Source organism: Zophobas morio, unplaced genomic scaffold (assembly GCF_036711695.1).
Source record: "Zophobas morio isolate AGI-343-1 ecotype UQ-CSIRO unplaced genomic scaffold, CSIRO_AGI_Zmor_V1 ptg000021l, whole genome shotgun sequence".
NCBI classification, from domain to species: domain Eukaryota; kingdom Metazoa; phylum Arthropoda; class Insecta; order Coleoptera; family Tenebrionidae; genus Zophobas; species Zophobas morio.
This window is the reverse complement of record NW_026972126.1, coordinates 17,585,098-17,601,142: the sequence shown is the minus strand read 5'-3', so window position 1 is coordinate 17,601,142 and position 16,045 is coordinate 17,585,098. Positions and strand designations below refer to the sequence as shown.

The following is a 16,045-nucleotide window of genomic DNA, read 5'->3' as shown; positions in this document are numbered from 1 at the left end:
TAATTTATCTTCTGGTAAATGAAATATATCAGCGTATTTAGCACAAATATTTTCAATTGTTTTATGTTCTTGTGGATTTAACGACTTTAAGTTTAACAAATTTAATAAATTTTCTACTCTATCAACCAGAACTGTATTTCTCTCAAATTTACATATGTTATATTCACATAATCTTTGCAACTCAGGTACACAGTTTTTCAAACATACTTCAGTTTCACTTGTATTGAGAATTTTGACCGGAATTTTACCATTTTTTGGTCTAACAATACTGTTGGCAATAAAGACTTCAGAACATAATTCTTTTGACACAATAACACAATCTTCTTTAATTTTTGTCGATAACCAAAAAACAAACTCACATCGCGGTGGAATTGCAATAATATCATCATTATCAGAACGTAACGGTATTATAGTTTTTTTATTAAAATGTGACAGAAGTAAAGTATCCTTTTCAAAATCAATAACTCCTCTAAACTTTTTCAGAAAATTTTTACCTATAATGCCATTTGTTGAACACGATAAATTTTTAAATACGTAAAATTTTTGAACAAAATATTTTCCATTATATTTCAATTTTAAATGAACGTACCCTTCTGAAAAAATATAACCTGTAATCCCCTTAATTTTCAATTTTTCTTTTATTATTTCAGTATCGCTAGATAAACATTCATGCTTAATAGCACACAATGAAGCTCCCGTATCTACTAAAAAAACTAAAATTATTATCGTTTACTCCAAAATTTACCCATGAGGTGCCATTGCATTCACAAATTTCATTAATTATTACTTTCTCGAAAAAACTGGTGGTTACGGGTTCCTACTTCTGTGTTTTGTTTCGTCGTTTCTTGGACATGATTAATTTGTTTATTTGATTGGTATTTACGAAATGAATTGTTGTTATGGTTATGATTAAAAACTTTCCCTGTTGAGTATTTGTTTCTATTAAAATTACGATTTGTGTTTGATGTATTCCCTCTTGCATAACTTGATCCATTTGCGTTATTATCTCTACTAAATTTGTGTGAATAGTTCCAATTTTTATGTGAATAATCCGAACCTTGGTTTGATTTATATTTCTTGCTAGCGTTATTATAATTCCGTTTATTGTGATTTGCTGTCATAATTTGATTTTCTGGACCGAAGCGTGATATTTCTTCATCCTGCGCTACTTGAATCGCGTCTTTAAGAGATGAAAAATTTCTAGATGCAACAATGGTACTTAATTTTTGATTACGCAAGCCATCCGCGAATCTTTTAATAGCATTTTTTTCATTCACTGATTTTAAAATATTAAATGCTGTCGAATCGCCATTAGCTTGTGATATAGTAAGATTAACAAATATTTCTTCTATTTCTTTACCAAAATCTGAAACGGATTTATTTCCTTGTGTGGCGCGCATTAATTTCGTTTGCAAAGCGGTATCGCTTTTCCTTGTAATCAAATGTGTTTTCATATCCGATATGAGCAAAGCAACACTATCGTAATTCGATTTAAGTCTAAGTTTCGCACCAACTGAAAGACGTGTTTTCAAGACAAAATTTATTAAAGAAGGTTTACCGGTTGATTCTAACATAGTATCGTAAAGTTCTATTGCGTCAATCAATTGCATTGTTACAGCCTCATCATCATTCATGACAGGTAATAGACTAACAGCCGTTTTAAGATCAAATGCCATCTTGGGGCCGACACTCGTACTGGTACTTTTTGAAAAATTTAAAATTTCTTTGTATATCTTTCGTATCTCACCATTTAGTGCATTTAATTTTTGAATATCTTCGTCAGTATACTCCTTATTTGTTACCTCTAATTTAACCTGCTTGTTTACCTGATCTAAACATTTATAAGTTTGATTTGCTTCATTTATCTTCCTATTTACACACTCAATAGTGCGCCTATCCCGACCGATTTTTATTAAATAAGTTCTTATCTCTTTTAATTTGTTATGAATGCCCGTTAAGTTTAACTCCATCAAAAGTTTCTCAACCTTTCATACCAAATTAGCATATTAAACATTTTACGATAAATCAAACAATAATTACAACGATCAGCAATAACAATGAACCCAAGTTTTATATCTAACATGCAAAAACAAAAAATTCTCGATGCAATAACTAGTTAAATTTGCTGAAGTTCCAATTTTCATTTCCTACGAGTGAAAATGTACTTTGCACTTCCTTTGACCGATGTTAACCCGACATATTTCCTTTTTGAAAACCTGTTACAATACCTTATGCGCAATTTCACGAACTTAACCACTTTTTCCCACTTTCAATAGATTAAAACTTAACTTGATTTTCACTTTCCATTCAATCACTGCACTGTAACACTACATCACTATGCCTCTGTAGTAGCGTCCCTGGAATGCTCCAATTCATTCTTATGGATTTCTTGACGTACCACTTTTCTTAGCATTTTCTTACACTTTTTGATTCCCAGCCATAGTAATAAAATTACCAACACAACCGTCAAACAGATTAAAATCCAATCCGTCTTCGTTATGGTCGCATCCCCGCTTGCTGTTTGCGCAATTATGACTTCTTCTTTCGACGTTTTACTGCCCATGTCTTTTTTTCCTCTGACAACGGGTTTCAGTTTCAATTATCCTGGAATCATCATTTAGGTCCTGTCACGGTCGCCATGTAATATTCAACATTCATATGCCGTGTTATATTTGTTGTCTGCTTACATTTTAGGCACTGAGTACGGGGGGGGAGGGTCACAGAAACGCAGGTTGCGTTTTAGAACTTTATTCTAACACTACCTAATCCACACTATCCAACTGTACAATCACCTCTTATATATATTCCTTACGTTAACAATTTTCCCTACTCATTTTATTGACACTATACTACAGCTTCCACTTCCTTTTGAAATTTTTCAGTTAGGCTGCTGATTATGTCATCTTTTTGTTTGTCTATTTTTGCGTCCATCATTTCCATTTTTTCGTCCATTTTCTCCATTTTTGCCAGTGTTTCGTTGCACGGGTGATAATTATCGGCGTGGGTTAAACACCACTGATTTCACAGCGATTATGTACAAAATAAATTTGGCGCAACTTGACTGTACTCTCGTGGACTGAACTCGCTGAATAATAATCGTTCCTGCAGGTGGACTCTGTTTAGACGCATACTGTCCTTCTACAGGTTTTGTGATCGAGGTCTTTTTGGAATCCATCGCGAGTTCCGCTTCTAGGACTTTCTTTAGCGACACGATGAGTCATCATCGCCGTACATAGGTACCCATAGGTGTCGTACCGGGGCGGCATATGGGTTCCTGACGTAACAGTACTATGGATTTTAGAAGAAGTGAGGTGTAATAGATACATTATTTTCACGGTTGTGGATAAACATAATACATTCGTATAAGTATAGTGAACCAAGAGTTATAAGGTTATATGGCCATCATAAAATCATCCCATTGTGTCGAAGTTAAGTTGTTTACAATAGAAAAGGTTTTAGGGTCGTAAATAACGTGTCCACTGCAGCTCGACCGGCTCTTGTGGTTTCGTTCAGGGGCGGCTTTCACTAAATATGAAAATCCACCACTCCACTATTTCTTTACTACCTGCAGCCGCTGAGGGTTCCGAAATAACCACTCGCTTTGAAAGCCGGCCCTGTTAAATATGAGCAAGAAATGTTTAGAAGGTGATTTATTGCCAACCGGTAAGCTTACTGCGAACTACACAAAGGGGGTATTTATTTGCGGTCAACTACTTTTATGATGGCCATATAACCTTATAGGTCTTGGTTCACTATACTATGTTGTAATAATATTTATACCTAGTCATTACCTGTCACTACAACTAAAGTCCAAATAAACTTACATCTCTTACTGGAAAATTACATTTATTATTAACAAAAACAACGACACGTGATAGAACAGACAATAATGTTTCAGGAAGTTACAACTTTTTAAATATAATTTTTTGTGCTTTAGGGGTTAGCAAAGCACCACACACACCAGTGAAATCTAAGGGAGACGAGTCAGGACGTTCGATTTTGAAATTCCTCAGCACATTAGCTATTAATATCGACATCATGATTTGTGCTATTTCTTCTCCAACACAGACTCTTTTACCTAAAACAAATCTCTAGACGTTTCAGTTCTTTGTAAACTCATTCTGTATTACCGATTTGAAACGGAAGAAATGATTCGGGTTTGACAAAAGATCCATCATCGTCCAAAAATCTCTCAGGACGAAATTCCTCCGGGTCTTTATGGATTTTCGGATCCATGTGAATTGCCCACAATAATGGCATTATCATGGAACCTTTCGGAATAGTAAAATTTTCAACGTGAATATTTTCGGATGCCCAGTGTGGTAACCCTAGGGGTGCTACAGTTCTGATTCTTGTTACTTCAGAAATTGCTGCCTTCGTGTAATGCAAATTTACAAAGTCCTCCATTTCTACTCTTTTATCTTGCAAAACTTCTACAAGTTCTTGTCGTATTTTAGTTTGCACCTCGTCGTACTGAGCCAAATATAGCAAAATCCAAAGTAAGGTACTTATGGTGGCTTCAGTGAAACCAATGAAGGTGTCAAAGAGAAGATAATGGAGCTGGTCAAGGTTGTAAATATGTTTAGGAGCTCCTCTGGACACTTCTAGCAGAAATGCCTCGATAAGACCCATCGGAGAATTCGTGTTGACATTGTTAGACATAGATTTTTTGCATTCGGTTATCAGTGTCTTCTGAATTTCACGAACTCTACCAACGGCTTCCTTTAGTGCTGTCAATGTTCTTTTATATTTTGGTAAGAAACTAGAAGAATAATCAACAAAATGATAAAATTAATAGTTTGACTATAAATCCACGACGTACCGTAAAAAAGGCAAGAAATTCATTGGGCCTCCAAAGGCTATTAGTTTAATTATGGTGTCGAGATTGTGTGCTAAATCGGCAACCATTGTGTTACCCATTGAAAATTGTCTGCCAAGAAACAACGTGCTGGCAATTCCACATACGTAATTGTTAAGCAAATCTAAAGGATTCATTGGTACACTATAACCTTGACTTTTCACAGCCTGAAGATTGAAACGAAAAAAAATTATCCACATCACGACTTCTTCCAATTACTCACTTGTACAAATTCTTCAGCCTGGATGCTGATTAACCTTTCACATTTCTTTTTATTTGGCGAAACTCTAGCGGCTCCGACTGTTCTTAAAAAATTTGCCACAAATTTGCGTTGATCTTTCCATAGATCGGTAGGTGTGAAAGCGAGTCCTACAACGATAGTGAAATTTTCGATGTTTGTCTGGTTCAAAAGTAGTACCTTTGTTTTCGAATGTCGTGTTTGTCATATACAGAGACGGTCTTTCGAGTGCTTCATTCTTTGCTAACACCTTTTTCAATATTTTCACTTCAGCTATGACTACAACGTTGACGAAGCCGAGTTTAATGCTATACACAGGACCGTATTTTTTGGCAAGTTCGGTTAAAGTCAAGTAAGGCGCCGCCGGATTTAATTTATGTAAGTAACCTATAACTGGCAAATTCCAGGGTCCTGGAAGGCACTTTTTACGATAAACATTTTTCCAGAAAATTACCGGCAATATTATTGTTAGTACAAATACCGTTACGATCATCTGAAAACAAATGTCGGTTTGTTTATTATTACTTGTTGCAGTACTGGAGAAATAAAATAAAGCACATGGTTATTTAAATGAATTATTCTTTACCTTGACACACCAATTTAATACTAAGTAATACTTTTCTGCAAACGTATTGAGGTATTTATAATATATTTACAATGTTAAGAAAGGCCAAGGTATGAAAAAATTAATAGCGATTAAAAATAATGAGGCTGGAAAGGCCAAATAAAATTGAACACCGAGGGTCAATTTAGAATAAACAGTGACACAACATTGGTACCATATGACCGAAGAAAAACTTCTCTAGTTGGCTATTTGAAAAACAATTTGACTATTATTTGACCGTAGGTGTCATAGAGTATTTCATTTTACCATCCACAATTAGCGTTATTTTTTTTTCAGTTGTTACAATACAGGAGTTTTGTAACTATTTTGAGAAACTGTAATACAAATTTGAAACAATGTAAACAAGTAGAAAAAAACAACAAGTAAACTATTTTGGAATCTCGCTAAAAGACACTCATATTTTGACAAACATTATTTTTTGGGGCTTTGGTTTTAACGTAACACCGTAATCACCAGTAAAATCTATTTCAGAGGAATCAAGACGTTGGATTCTAAAATTCCGTAAAACAGTAGAAATAAACAGTGACATTATCATCATTGCCAGCTCTTCCCCAACGCAGAACCTTTTGCCTTGAAAAATATTATTATTACTGTATTGTCCACGTTTTATCTTACCGGATAAAAAAGGGAGAAGCGATTCCGATTTACAGAATTTTCCATCGTCATCTAAAAATCTTTCAGGACGAAATTCTTCGGGTCGTTCGTGAATATTTGGATCCATATGGATGGCCCATAATAGTGGCGTTATCATTGTACCTTTACGGATTGTAAACCCTTCAACGCAGATATCTTCAGAAGCGTAGTGCGGTATCCCTAAGGGTGCTATGGTTCTAATCCGGGTCACTTCGGCAATAGTTGCTTTTGTGTAATGTAAGCTTTCGAAGTGTTTCATTTCCGCTGGTTCATTTTGTAGTACTTCAAAAAGTTCCTGTCGTACTTTATTTTGCACTTGGTCGTACTGGGCCAGATATAATAACATCCAAAATAAAGAAGTTGTGGTACTACTAGTAGAACCAATAAAAACGTCTAATAAAAGAAAATTTAGCTGCTCGATATTGTAAATGTGTTGAGGACTTCCTTTGGACATTCGCAAGAGAAAGGCTTCAATAAGATTGGAGGCAGAATTTGTGGTACCCATGGCTTTGTTACATTCGTCTATCAGCTGATTTTGAATTTCAGTAACTCTTGTAACGGCTTCGTTGAGTGCTGATGTTGTGTTTTTGAACTGTGGTAAGAAACTTAAAAAAATTTTAAGTTTGCATAACTTAAGCATACATTGCACGCGTACCGTAAAACAGGCAAAAAGTTTAATGGTCCTCCAAATGCTACCGATTTAGCTATCACGTTAAAGTTTTGCTGTAAATCAGCAATGATCTTGTTATCCAATGAAAATGGTTTGCCCAGAAGCAACATTCCAGCGATATCGCTTACGTAATTTAAAAGCAATTCTAAAGGATCTATTGGGGCACTACTTTTCACGGCCTAAAAGAATTGCTAAAAATTCCATTTCGTACTTTGATATATACATTTTACTTGTACAAATTCTTCGGCGTGCTTTCTTATTAACGCCTCACATGCCTTCTTCTTTGGTGAAACGTTAACAGCTCCGACTGTTCTTAAAAAAGTTGCTAAAAACTTACGTTGCTCTTTCCATAGATCCACAGGTGCGAAAGCCAATCCTACAACAATGGTACCGTTTCCAAAGTATGTTTTTCCTGATGTTGATACCTTTATGTTTGAATGCAGTGTTTATCATATAAAGAGGCGGCCTTGCAAGCGTTTCGTCTTTTGCTAACACTTTCTTCAATATTTTGGCATCAGCTATGACTGCAACGTTAATCGAGCCAAGTTGAATGCCATAAACAGGTCCATATTTTTGGACAAGCTTTGTTAAAGTCAAGTAAGGTGCCAATGGGTCTAGTTTGGGTAAGTAACCTATAATTGGTAAAGTCCATGGCCCTGGAAGGCGCTTTTTGTTGCGAAAATTTACCAAGAAGAGTATTGTTAATATTGTTGTTATTACGACAGACACAGCTGTGATCATCTGGAAAATAAATGTCGCAATATTTGTTATTATTCTCTATTTTTAGACGAATATGTAGTTTAATTTTAAATGTTTGCTTTGTTACCTCTGTACGGTATTTACAACACTGTACTGGTAACCTCTGTAATGTGACTAAGTTCAAATATCTTATCTACGCAAATATAATGTATGTTTGCACTATTTAACAGTCGCGACCTTCTTTTTTTAGAGATAATAATCCGACTTCAAGTGGTTGTTTTTGATAATAATAATTTAGTTGCTTGTTTGGCGGTCGTGCACTTTTTCGAATTATGTACATCCTAGTACTCAGATGGGGTCAACAATATGGGTCTCCGCCTCATTATAGTCTTAATATTCAATATCTTGGGACGATACCTTTTCGATCCACAACGTGTTCTTTTAATACAAAATAATTAGCGATATTTATAGAATTGTTTATTAAGTATAATTGTACATTACTATATTTTAAACCAGCACCAATAGACTCAATCCATTTGTAAAGCAATTATAAATTAATGTAATTACGCAATGTTTAGTAATGTAGAACCTTGCTAATATGACACTCATATTTTTGTAAAAATTATTTGTTGGGATTTAGGTTTCAGCGTACAACCATAATGACCGTCAAAATCTAAACAATCACTACGTTGAATTTTAAAGTTCTGTAAAACAGTAGCAATAAGTACTGACATAATTATTATTGCTAGTTCTTCTCCAACGCAGATTCTCTTACCTTGAAAAAAAAAATTACATTTTAGTTAGTCTACAAGTCTTATCTTACCAGTTAAAAAAGGAAGAAGTAGCTCCGATTTACAAAATCTTCCATCCTTGTCCAAAAATCTTTCAGGACGAAATTCTTCCGGGTCTTTGTAAACTTTGGGGTCCATGTGAATGGCCCATAATAATGGCGTTATCATTGTGCCTTTAGGAATTGTAAATCCTTCAACGCAAATATCTTCAGAAGCGTAGTGCGGTATTCCTAACGGTGCTATAGTTCTAATTCTCATCATTTCGGCAATAGCTGCTTTAGTGTAGTGTAAATTTTCAAAGTCTTCCATTTCCACCGTTTTATTTTGCAGCACTTCCATGAGTTCTTGCCGTATTTTGCTTTGCACGTCTTCGTACTGGGCCAAATATAGCAAACCCCAGGATAAGGAACTTGTGGTACTACTAGTAGAACCAATAAAAACGTCATACAAAAGGTAATTCAGCTGCTCGATGTTGTAAATATGCTTAGCACTTTCTTTAGACATTCGTAACAGAAACGCTTCAATAAGATTCGAGGGAGAATCGTCGGTAGACATGGACTTTTGACATTCATTGATCAGGTGGGTGTGAATTTCAGCAACATTGTTCACGGCGTCTTTTAGTGCTGGTACTGCGTGTTTGAACTGTGGTAAGAAACTTAAAAAAAATCACCACGTTTTATTAAATATGTAATCTAAGTATAAATCATATATACCGTAAAATGGGTAAGAAATTTAGTGGCCGTCCAAATCCTACTGATTTAGCTGTCATGTTAAAACTCTGTTGTAAATCAGCAATCATCTTGTTATTTAACGAAAATGGTTTACCCAAAAACAAGATTCCAGCGATATCGCTTACGTAATTGGTGAGCAGTTCTAAAGGATCTACTGGGACGCAAAAAGCTTAATTTTTCACAGCCTAAAATATTTTTACTGTATTTACAACAAGTTCTAGAAGACCACCTTTTTTCTAAAACTTACTTGTATAAATTTTTCGGCGTGCTTTTTTATTAACTCCTCACACGCTTTCTTATTTGGTGAAACTTTAGCGGCTCCGACTGTTCTTAAAAAAATTGCCAGAAATTTACGTTATTCTCTCCATAGATCAACAGACGCAAAAGCCACTCCTACAAGAATTTTGAACTTCCTAGAGTATGTTTTTCTTGATGCTAGTACCTTTATGTTTGAATGCTGTGTTTATCATGTAAAGAGGCGGCCTTTCAAGTGTTTCGTCCTTTGCTAACACCTTCTTCAATATTTTGGCATCAGCTATGACTGCAACGTTAATCGAGCCGAGTATGATGCCATAAACAGGTCCATATTTTTGGACAAGCTTTGTTAAAGTCAAGTAAGGTGCCACTGGGTCCAGTTTATGTAAGTAACCTATAACTGGCAAATTCCATGGCCCGGGAAGGCACTTATTGTTACGAAAATTTACCAACAAGAGTATTGTTAATATTGTTGTTATTACGATAGACAGAGCTGTGATCATCTGGAAAGTAATTGTCGGTATATTTGTCATTATTTTCTACTTTTACAAGATTGGTTTTATTTTAAATATTTGCTATGTTACCTTTGTGCGGTATTTATTTTATAACACTGTATTAATGACCTCCGTAGTGTGACTAAGTCAAAATATCTTATCTACGCAAATGTGATGTATGCTTGCGCTATTTCACTGTCGCGACCTTACTTGTTGAGACATAATAATCCTACTTCAAGTGGTTATTTTTTACAATAATTTAGTTAGTTTAGTTCCCAAAAGTGGCCTCTATTTAAAGCCATATTCCCTTCTAGAGGTTCCGCAGTCGAGGTCTTTCGAGATTGCCCATCACGACTTCCACTTCCAGACTTTTCTCCAGCCGCCATCACCAGCAATGAGTCATCATTGTCGTACACACTAGAAACGCACAGGCGTGCCCTTCCTTAGTGCTGATCGTCACTCTATCTTCCATACATTCCTGTACTGATTTCTCGAACTCACTCTTGAGTTGATGTTCGACTTCCTCTTTTATTTTTCGATCCATTAAGACCACATTTTCTCCGACAAGATTTTGTATAACCTTCAAGTTAATTAGTTTCTATGTCCATCATTTGTTTCTTAAATCCTGTTATTTCACTTTTGTTGGCTTCCACTTCCTTTTGAAATTTTTCAGTTAGGCTGCTGATTATGTCATCTTTTTGTTTGTCTATTTTTGCGTCCATCATTTCCATTTTTTCGTCCATTTTCTCCATTTTTGCCAGTGTTTCGTTGCACGGGTGATAATTATCGGCGTGGGTTAAACACCACTGATTTCACAGCGATTATGTACAAAATAAATTTGGCGCAACTTGACTGTACTCTCGTGGACTGAACTCGCTGAATAATAATCGTTCCTGCAGGTGGACTCTTTTTAGACGCATACTGTCCTTCTACAGGTTTTGTGATCGAGGTCTTTTTGGAATCCATCGCGAGTTCCGCTTCTAGGACTTTCTTTAGCGACACGATGAGTCATCATCGCCGTACATAGGTACCCATAGGTGTCGTACCGGGGCGGCATATGGGTTCCTGACGTAACAGTACTATGGATTTTAGAAGAAGTGAGGTGTAATAGATACATTATGTTCACGGTTGTGGATAAACATAATACATTCGTATAAGTATAGTGAACCAAGAGTTATAAGGTTATATGGCCATCATAAAATCATCCCATTGTGTCGAAGTTAAGTTGTTTACAATAGAAAAGGTTTTAGGGTCGTAAATAACGTGTCCACTGCAGCTCGACCGGCTCTTGTGGTTTCGTTCAGGGGCGGCTTTCACTAAATATGAAAATCCACCACTCCACTATTTCTTTACTACCTGCAGCCGCTGAGGGTTCCGAAATAACCACTCGCTTTGAAAGCCGGCCCTGTTAAATATCAGCAAGAAATGTTTAGAAGGTGATTTATTGCCAACCGGTAAGCTTAGTGCGAACTACACAAAGGGGGTATTTATTTGCGGTCAACTACTTTAATGATGGCCATATAACCTTATAGGTCTTGGTTCACTATACTATGTTGTAATAATATTTATACCTAGTCATTACCTGTCACTACAACTAAAGTCCAAATAAACTTACATCTCTTACTGGAAAATTACATTTATTATTAACAAAAACAACGACACGTGATAGAACAGACAATAATGTTTCAGGAAGTTACAACTTTTTAAATATAATTTTTTGTGCTTTAGGGGTTAGCAAAGCACCACACACACCAGTGAAATCTAAGGGAGACGAGTCAGGACGTTCGATTTTGAAATTCCTCAGCACATTAGCTATTAATATCGACATCATGATTTGTGCTATTTCTTCTCCAACACAGACTCTTTTACCTAAAACAAATCTCTAGATGTTTCAGTTCTTTGTAAACTCATTCTGTATTACCGATTTGAAACGGAAGAAATGATTCGGGTTTGACAAAAGATCCATCATCGTCCAAAAATCTCTTAGGACGAAATTCCTCCGGGTCTTTATGGATTTTCGGATCCATGTGAATTGCCCACAATAATGGCATTATCATGGAACCTTTCGGAATAGTAAAATTTTCAACGTGAATATTTTCGGATGCCCAGTGTGGTAACCCTAGGGGTGCTACAGTTCTGATTCTTGTTACTTCAGAAATTGCTGCCTTCGTGTAATGCAAATTTACAAAGTCCTCCATTTCTACTCTTTTATCTTGCAAAACTTCTACAAGTTCTTGTCGTATTTTAGTTTGCACCTCGTCGTACTGAGCCAAATATAGCAAAATCCAAAGTAAGGTACTTATGGTGGCTTCAGTGAAACCAATGAAGGTGTCAAAGAGAAGATAATGGAGCTGGTCAAGGTTGTAAATATGTTTAGGAGCTCCTCTGGACACTTCTAGCAGAAATGCCTCGATAAGACCCATCGGAGAATTCGTGTTGACATTGTTAGACATAGATTTTTTACATTCGTTTATCAGTGTCTTCTGAATTTCACGAACTCTACCAACGGCTTCCTTTAGTGCTGTCAATGTTCTTTTATATTTTGGTAAGAAACTAGAAGAATAATCAACAAAATGATAAAATTAATAGTTTGACTATAAATCCACGACGTACCGTAAAAAAGGCAAGAAATTCATTGGGCCTCCAAAGGCTATTAGTTTAATTATGGTGTCGAGATTGTGTGCTAAATCGGCAACCATTGTGTTACCCATTGAACATTGTCTGCCAAGAAACAACGTGCTGGCAATTCCACATACGTAATTGTTAAGCAAATCTAAAGGATTCATTGGTACACTATAACCTTGACTTTTCACAGCCTGAAGATTGAAACGAAAAAAAATTATCCACATCACGACTTCTTCCAATTACTCACTTGTACAAATTCTTCAGCCTGGATGCTGATTAACCTTTCACATTTCTTTTTATTTGGCGAAACTCTAGCGGCTCCGACTGTTCTTAAAAAATTTGCCACAAATTTGCGTTGATCTTTCCATAGATCGGTAGGTGTGAAAGCGAGTCCTACAACGATAGTGAAATTTTCGATGTTTGTCTGGTTCAAAAGTAGTACCTTTGTTTTCGAATGTCGTGTTTGTCATATACAGAGACGGTCTTTCGAGTGCTTCATTCTTTGCTAACACCTTTTTCAATATTTTCACTTCAGCTATGACTACAACGTTGACGAAGCCGAGTTTAATGCTATACACAGGACCGTATTTTTTGGCAAGTTCGGTTAAAGTCAAGTAAGGCGCCGCCGGATTTAATTTATGTAAGTAACCTATAACTGGCAAATTCCAGGGTCCTGGAAGGCACTTTTTACGATAAACATTTTTCCAGAAAATTACTGGCAATATTATTGTTAGTACAAATACCGTTACGATCATCTGAAAACAAATGTCGGTTTGTTTATTATTACTTGTTGCAGTACTGGAGAAATAAAATAAAGCACATGGTTATTTAAATGAATTATTCTTTACCTTGACACACCAATTTAATACTAAGTAATACTTTTCTGCAAACGTATTGAGGTATTTATAATATATTTACAATGTTAAGAAAGGCCAAGGTATGAAAAAATTAATAGCGATTAAAAATAATGAGGCTGGAAAGGCCAAATAAAATTGAACACCGAGGGTCAATTTAGAATAAACAGTGACACAACATTGGTACCATATGACCGAAGAAAAACTTCTCTAGTTGGCTATTTGAAAAACAATTTGACTATTATTTGACCGTAGGTGTCATAGAGTATTTCATTTTACCATCCACAATTAGCGTTATTTTTTTTTCAGTTGTTACAATACAGGAGTTTTGTAACTATTTTGAGAAACTGTAATACAAATTTGAAACAATGTAAACAAGTAGAAAAAAACAACAAGTAAACTATTTTGGAATCTCGCTAAAAGACACTCATATTTTGACAAACATTATTTTTTGGGGTTTTGGTTTTAACGTAACACCGTAATCACCAGTAAAATCTATTTCAAAGGAATCAAGACGTTGGATTCTAAAATTCCGTAAAACAGTAGAAATAAACAGTGACATTATCATCATTGCCAGCTCTTCCCCAACGCAGAACCTTTTGCCTTGAAAAATATTATTATTACTGAATTGTCCACGTTTTACCTTACCGGATAAAAAAGGGAGAAGCGATTCCGATTTACAGAATTTTCCATCGGCATCTAAAAATCTTTCAGGACGAAATTCTTCCGGTCGTTCGTAAATATTTGGATCCATATGGATGGCCCATAATAGTGGCGTTATCATTGTACCTTTACGGATTGTAAACCCTTCAACGCAGATATCTTCAGAAGCGTAGTGCGGTATTCCTAAGGGAGCTATGGTTCTAATTCGGGTCACTTCGGCAATAGTTGCTTTTGTGTAATGTAAGCTTTCGAAGTGTTTCATTTCCGCTGGATCATTTTGTAGTACTTCAAAGAGTTCCTGTCGTACTTTATTTTGCACTTGGTCGTACTGGGCTAGATATAATAACATCCAAAACAAAGAAGTTGTGGTACTACTAGTAGAACCAATAAAAACGTCTAATAAAAGAAAATTTAGCTGCTCGATATTGTAAATGTGCTTAGGACTTCCTTTGGACACTCGCAAGAGAAAGGCTTCAATGAGATTGGAGGCAGAATTTGTGGTACCCATTGCTATGCTACATTCGTCTATCAGCTGATTTTGAATTTCAGTAACTCTTGTAACGGCTTCGTTGAGTGCTGATATTGTGTTTTTGAACTGTGGTAAGAAACTTAAAAAAAATTTAAGTTTGTATAACTTAATCATAAATCACACGGATTGGTACCGTAAAATAGGCAAAAAGTTTAATGGTCCTCCAAATGCTATCGATTTAGCTATGACGTTAAAGTTTTGCTGCAAATCAGCAATCATTTTGTTATCCAATGAAAATGGTTTGCCCAGAAGCAACATTCCAGCGATATCGCTTACGTAATTTAGAAGCAATTCTAAAGGATCTATTGGGGTACTACTTTTCACAGCCTAAAAAAATTGCGAAAAATTACATTTCGTATTTTGATCTATACATTTTACTTGTACAAATTCTTCGACATGTTTTCTTATTAACGCCTCACATGCCTTCTTCTTTGGTGAAACTTTAACAGCTCCGACTGTTCTTAAAAAAGTTGCTAAAAACTTACGTTGCTCTTTCCATAGATCCATAGGTGCGAAAGCCAATCCTACAACAATGGTACCGTTTCCAAAGTATGTTTTTCCTGATGTTGATACCTTTGTGTTTGAATGCAGTGTTTATCATATAAAGAGGCGGCCTTGCAAGCGTTTCGTCTTTTGCTAACACCTTCTTCAATATTTTGGCATCAGCTATGACTGCAACGTTAATCGAGCCGAGTTTGATGCGATAAACAGGTCCATATTTTTGGACAAGCTTTATTAAAATCAAGTAAGGTGCCAATGGGTCTAATTTGGGTAAGTAACCTATAATTGGTAAAGTCCATGGTCCTGGAAGGCGCTTCGTGTTGCGAAAATTTACCAAGAAGAGTATTGTTAGTATTGTTGTTATTACGACAGACACAGTTGTGATCATCTGGAAAATAAATGTCGCAATATTTGTTATTATTCCCTATTTTTAGACGGGTATGTAGTTTAATTTTAAATGTTTGCTTTGTTACCTCTGTACGGTATTTACAACACTGTACTGGTAACCTCTGTAATGTGACTAAGTTCAAATATCTTATCTACGCAAATATAATGTATGTTTGCACTATTTTACAGTCGCGACCTTCTTTTTTGAGAGATAATAATCCGACTTCAAGTGGTTGTTTTTGATAATAATAATTATGTACATTCTAGTAATTAGATGGGGTCAACAAGATGGGTCTCCGCCTCATTATGGTCTTAATATTCAATACCTTGGGACGATAACTTTTCGATCCACAACGTGTTCTTTTAATACATAATAATTAGTGATATTTATAGAATTGTTTATTAAGTACATTAATATATTTTAAACCAGCACCAATAGACTCAATCCATTTGTAAAGCAATTAAAAATTAATATAATTACGCATGTTTAGT

At 35.6% G+C, this 16,045-nt stretch overlaps 5 protein-coding genes across 7 annotated transcripts; all 5 read right to left on the bottom strand.

Annotated features, from left to right (window-relative positions):
* Window positions 1-3,829: 3,829 nt before the first annotated feature.
* On the bottom strand, window positions 3,830-5,589 carry LOC135132363 (cytochrome P450 306a1-like). Its single transcript, XM_064060435.1, has 5 exons — window positions 5,277-5,589; window positions 5,082-5,227; window positions 4,823-5,025; window positions 4,131-4,762; window positions 3,830-4,078 (listed from the first exon to the last, which is right to left on the bottom strand). The coding sequence occupies exons 1-5, from the start codon at window positions 5,587-5,589 to the stop codon at window positions 3,903-3,905; spliced, it is 1,470 nt and encodes a 489-aa protein (XP_063916505.1). The 3' UTR covers window positions 3,830-3,902.
* A 524-nt stretch (window positions 5,590-6,113) lies between these two features.
* LOC135132364 (cytochrome P450 306a1-like) lies at window positions 6,114-7,900 on the bottom strand. 2 transcript variants are annotated; one of them, XM_064060437.1, is made up of 6 exons: window positions 7,851-7,900; window positions 7,450-7,765; window positions 7,255-7,400; window positions 7,010-7,203; window positions 6,337-6,959; window positions 6,114-6,291 (listed from the first exon to the last, which is right to left on the bottom strand). In XM_064060437.1, the coding sequence occupies exons 2-6, from the start codon at window positions 7,763-7,765 to the stop codon at window positions 6,116-6,118; spliced, it is 1,455 nt and encodes a 484-aa protein (XP_063916507.1). In that variant the 5' UTR covers window positions 7,851-7,900; the 3' UTR covers window positions 6,114-6,115. The 2 variants fall into 2 exon arrangements, with proteins under 2 accessions (XP_063916507.1, XP_063916508.1); XM_064060438.1 differs by lacking the exon at window positions 7,851-7,900 and having other exon boundaries at window positions 6,337-6,946; window positions 6,997-7,203; window positions 7,450-7,844.
* Window positions 7,901-8,260: 360 nt separating this feature from the next.
* On the bottom strand, window positions 8,261-10,121 carry LOC135132863 (cytochrome P450 2U1-like). Of its 2 annotated transcripts, XM_064061077.1 has the most exons (6): window positions 10,085-10,121; window positions 9,688-10,003; window positions 9,493-9,638; window positions 9,228-9,430; window positions 8,547-9,169; window positions 8,261-8,498 (listed from the first exon to the last, which is right to left on the bottom strand). In XM_064061077.1, exons 4-6 carry the CDS (start codon window positions 9,311-9,313, stop codon window positions 8,329-8,331), a joined length of 879 nt encoding a protein of 292 aa, XP_063917147.1. In that variant the 5' UTR covers window positions 9,314-9,430; window positions 9,493-9,638; window positions 9,688-10,003; window positions 10,085-10,121; the 3' UTR covers window positions 8,261-8,328. The 2 variants fall into 2 exon arrangements, with proteins under 2 accessions (XP_063917147.1, XP_063917148.1); XM_064061078.1 differs by having other exon boundaries at window positions 9,493-10,003.
* A 1,493-nt stretch (window positions 10,122-11,614) lies between these two features.
* LOC135132755 (cytochrome P450 306a1-like) lies at window positions 11,615-13,374 on the bottom strand. Its single transcript, XM_064060949.1, has 5 exons — window positions 13,062-13,374; window positions 12,867-13,012; window positions 12,608-12,810; window positions 11,916-12,547; window positions 11,615-11,863 (listed from the first exon to the last, which is right to left on the bottom strand). Exons 1-5 carry the CDS (start codon window positions 13,372-13,374, stop codon window positions 11,688-11,690), a joined length of 1,470 nt encoding a protein of 489 aa, XP_063917019.1. The 3' UTR covers window positions 11,615-11,687.
* Window positions 13,375-13,898: 524 nt separating this feature from the next.
* Window positions 13,899-15,815, bottom strand: LOC135131726 (cytochrome P450 306a1-like). Its single transcript, XM_064059574.1, has 7 exons — window positions 15,750-15,815; window positions 15,640-15,705; window positions 15,239-15,554; window positions 15,044-15,189; window positions 14,799-14,992; window positions 14,122-14,744; window positions 13,899-14,076 (listed from the first exon to the last, which is right to left on the bottom strand). Exons 1-7 carry the CDS (start codon window positions 15,813-15,815, stop codon window positions 13,901-13,903), a joined length of 1,587 nt encoding a protein of 528 aa, XP_063915644.1. The 3' UTR covers window positions 13,899-13,900.
* Between the last annotated feature and the right edge of the window lie 230 nt (window positions 15,816-16,045).

What these genes read in the sequence shown, in the direction of transcription:
- LOC135132363 (XM_064060435.1), bottom strand. Translation starts at nt 5,589, where the DNA reads ATGATCGTAACGGTATTTGTACTAACAATAATATTGCCGGTAATTTTC. An exon ending in AGGCTGAAGAATTTGTACAA is followed by an intron (nt 5,026 to 5,081) that starts GTGAGTAATTGG and finishes TTCAATCTTCAG; the next exon opens with GCTGTGAAAAGTCAAGGTTA. An exon ending in AATTTCTTGCCTTTTTTACG is followed by an intron (nt 4,763 to 4,822) that starts GTACGTCGTGGA and finishes TTATTCTTCTAG; the next exon opens with TTTCTTACCAAAATATAAAA.
- LOC135132863 (XM_064061078.1), bottom strand. Translation starts at nt 9,313, where the DNA reads ATGATTGCTGATTTACAACAGAGTTTTAACATGACAGCTAAATCAGTA. An exon ending in AATTTCTTACCCATTTTACG is followed by an intron (nt 9,170 to 9,227) that starts GTATATATGATT and finishes ATTTTTTTTAAG; the next exon opens with TTTCTTACCACAGTTCAAAC. An exon ending in ACTTCTTCCTTTTTTAACTG is followed by an intron (nt 8,499 to 8,546) that starts GTAAGATAAGAC and finishes TTTTTTTTCAAG; the next exon opens with GTAAGAGAATCTGCGTTGGA.
- LOC135131726 (XM_064059574.1), bottom strand. Translation starts at nt 15,815, where the DNA reads ATGTACATAATTATTATTATCAAAAACAACCACTTGAAGTCGGATTAT. An exon ending in ATTATCTCTCAAAAAAGAAG is followed by an intron (nt 15,706 to 15,749) that starts GTCGCGACTGTA and finishes ATATTTGCGTAG; the next exon opens with ATAAGATATTTGAACTTAGT. An exon ending in GTTGTAAATACCGTACAGAG is followed by an intron (nt 15,555 to 15,639) that starts GTAACAAAGCAA and finishes TTTATTTTCCAG; the next exon opens with ATGATCACAACTGTGTCTGT.
- LOC135132364 (XM_064060437.1), bottom strand. Translation starts at nt 7,765, where the DNA reads ATGATCACAGCTGTGTCTGTCGTAATAACAACAATATTAACAATACTC. An exon ending in CACTGCATTCAAACATAAAG is followed by an intron (nt 7,401 to 7,449) that starts GTATCAACATCA and finishes CCATTGTTGTAG; the next exon opens with GATTGGCTTTCGCACCTGTG. An exon ending in GCTTCTCCCTTTTTTATCCG is followed by an intron (nt 6,292 to 6,336) that starts GTAAGATAAAAC and finishes ATATTTTTCAAG; the next exon opens with GCAAAAGGTTCTGCGTTGGG.
- LOC135132755 (XM_064060949.1), bottom strand. Translation starts at nt 13,374, where the DNA reads ATGATCGTAACGGTATTTGTACTAACAATAATATTGCCAGTAATTTTC. An exon ending in CACGACATTCGAAAACAAAG is followed by an intron (nt 13,013 to 13,061) that starts GTACTACTTTTG and finishes CTATCGTTGTAG; the next exon opens with GACTCGCTTTCACACCTACC. An exon ending in AGGCTGAAGAATTTGTACAA is followed by an intron (nt 12,811 to 12,866) that starts GTGAGTAATTGG and finishes TTCAATCTTCAG; the next exon opens with GCTGTGAAAAGTCAAGGTTA.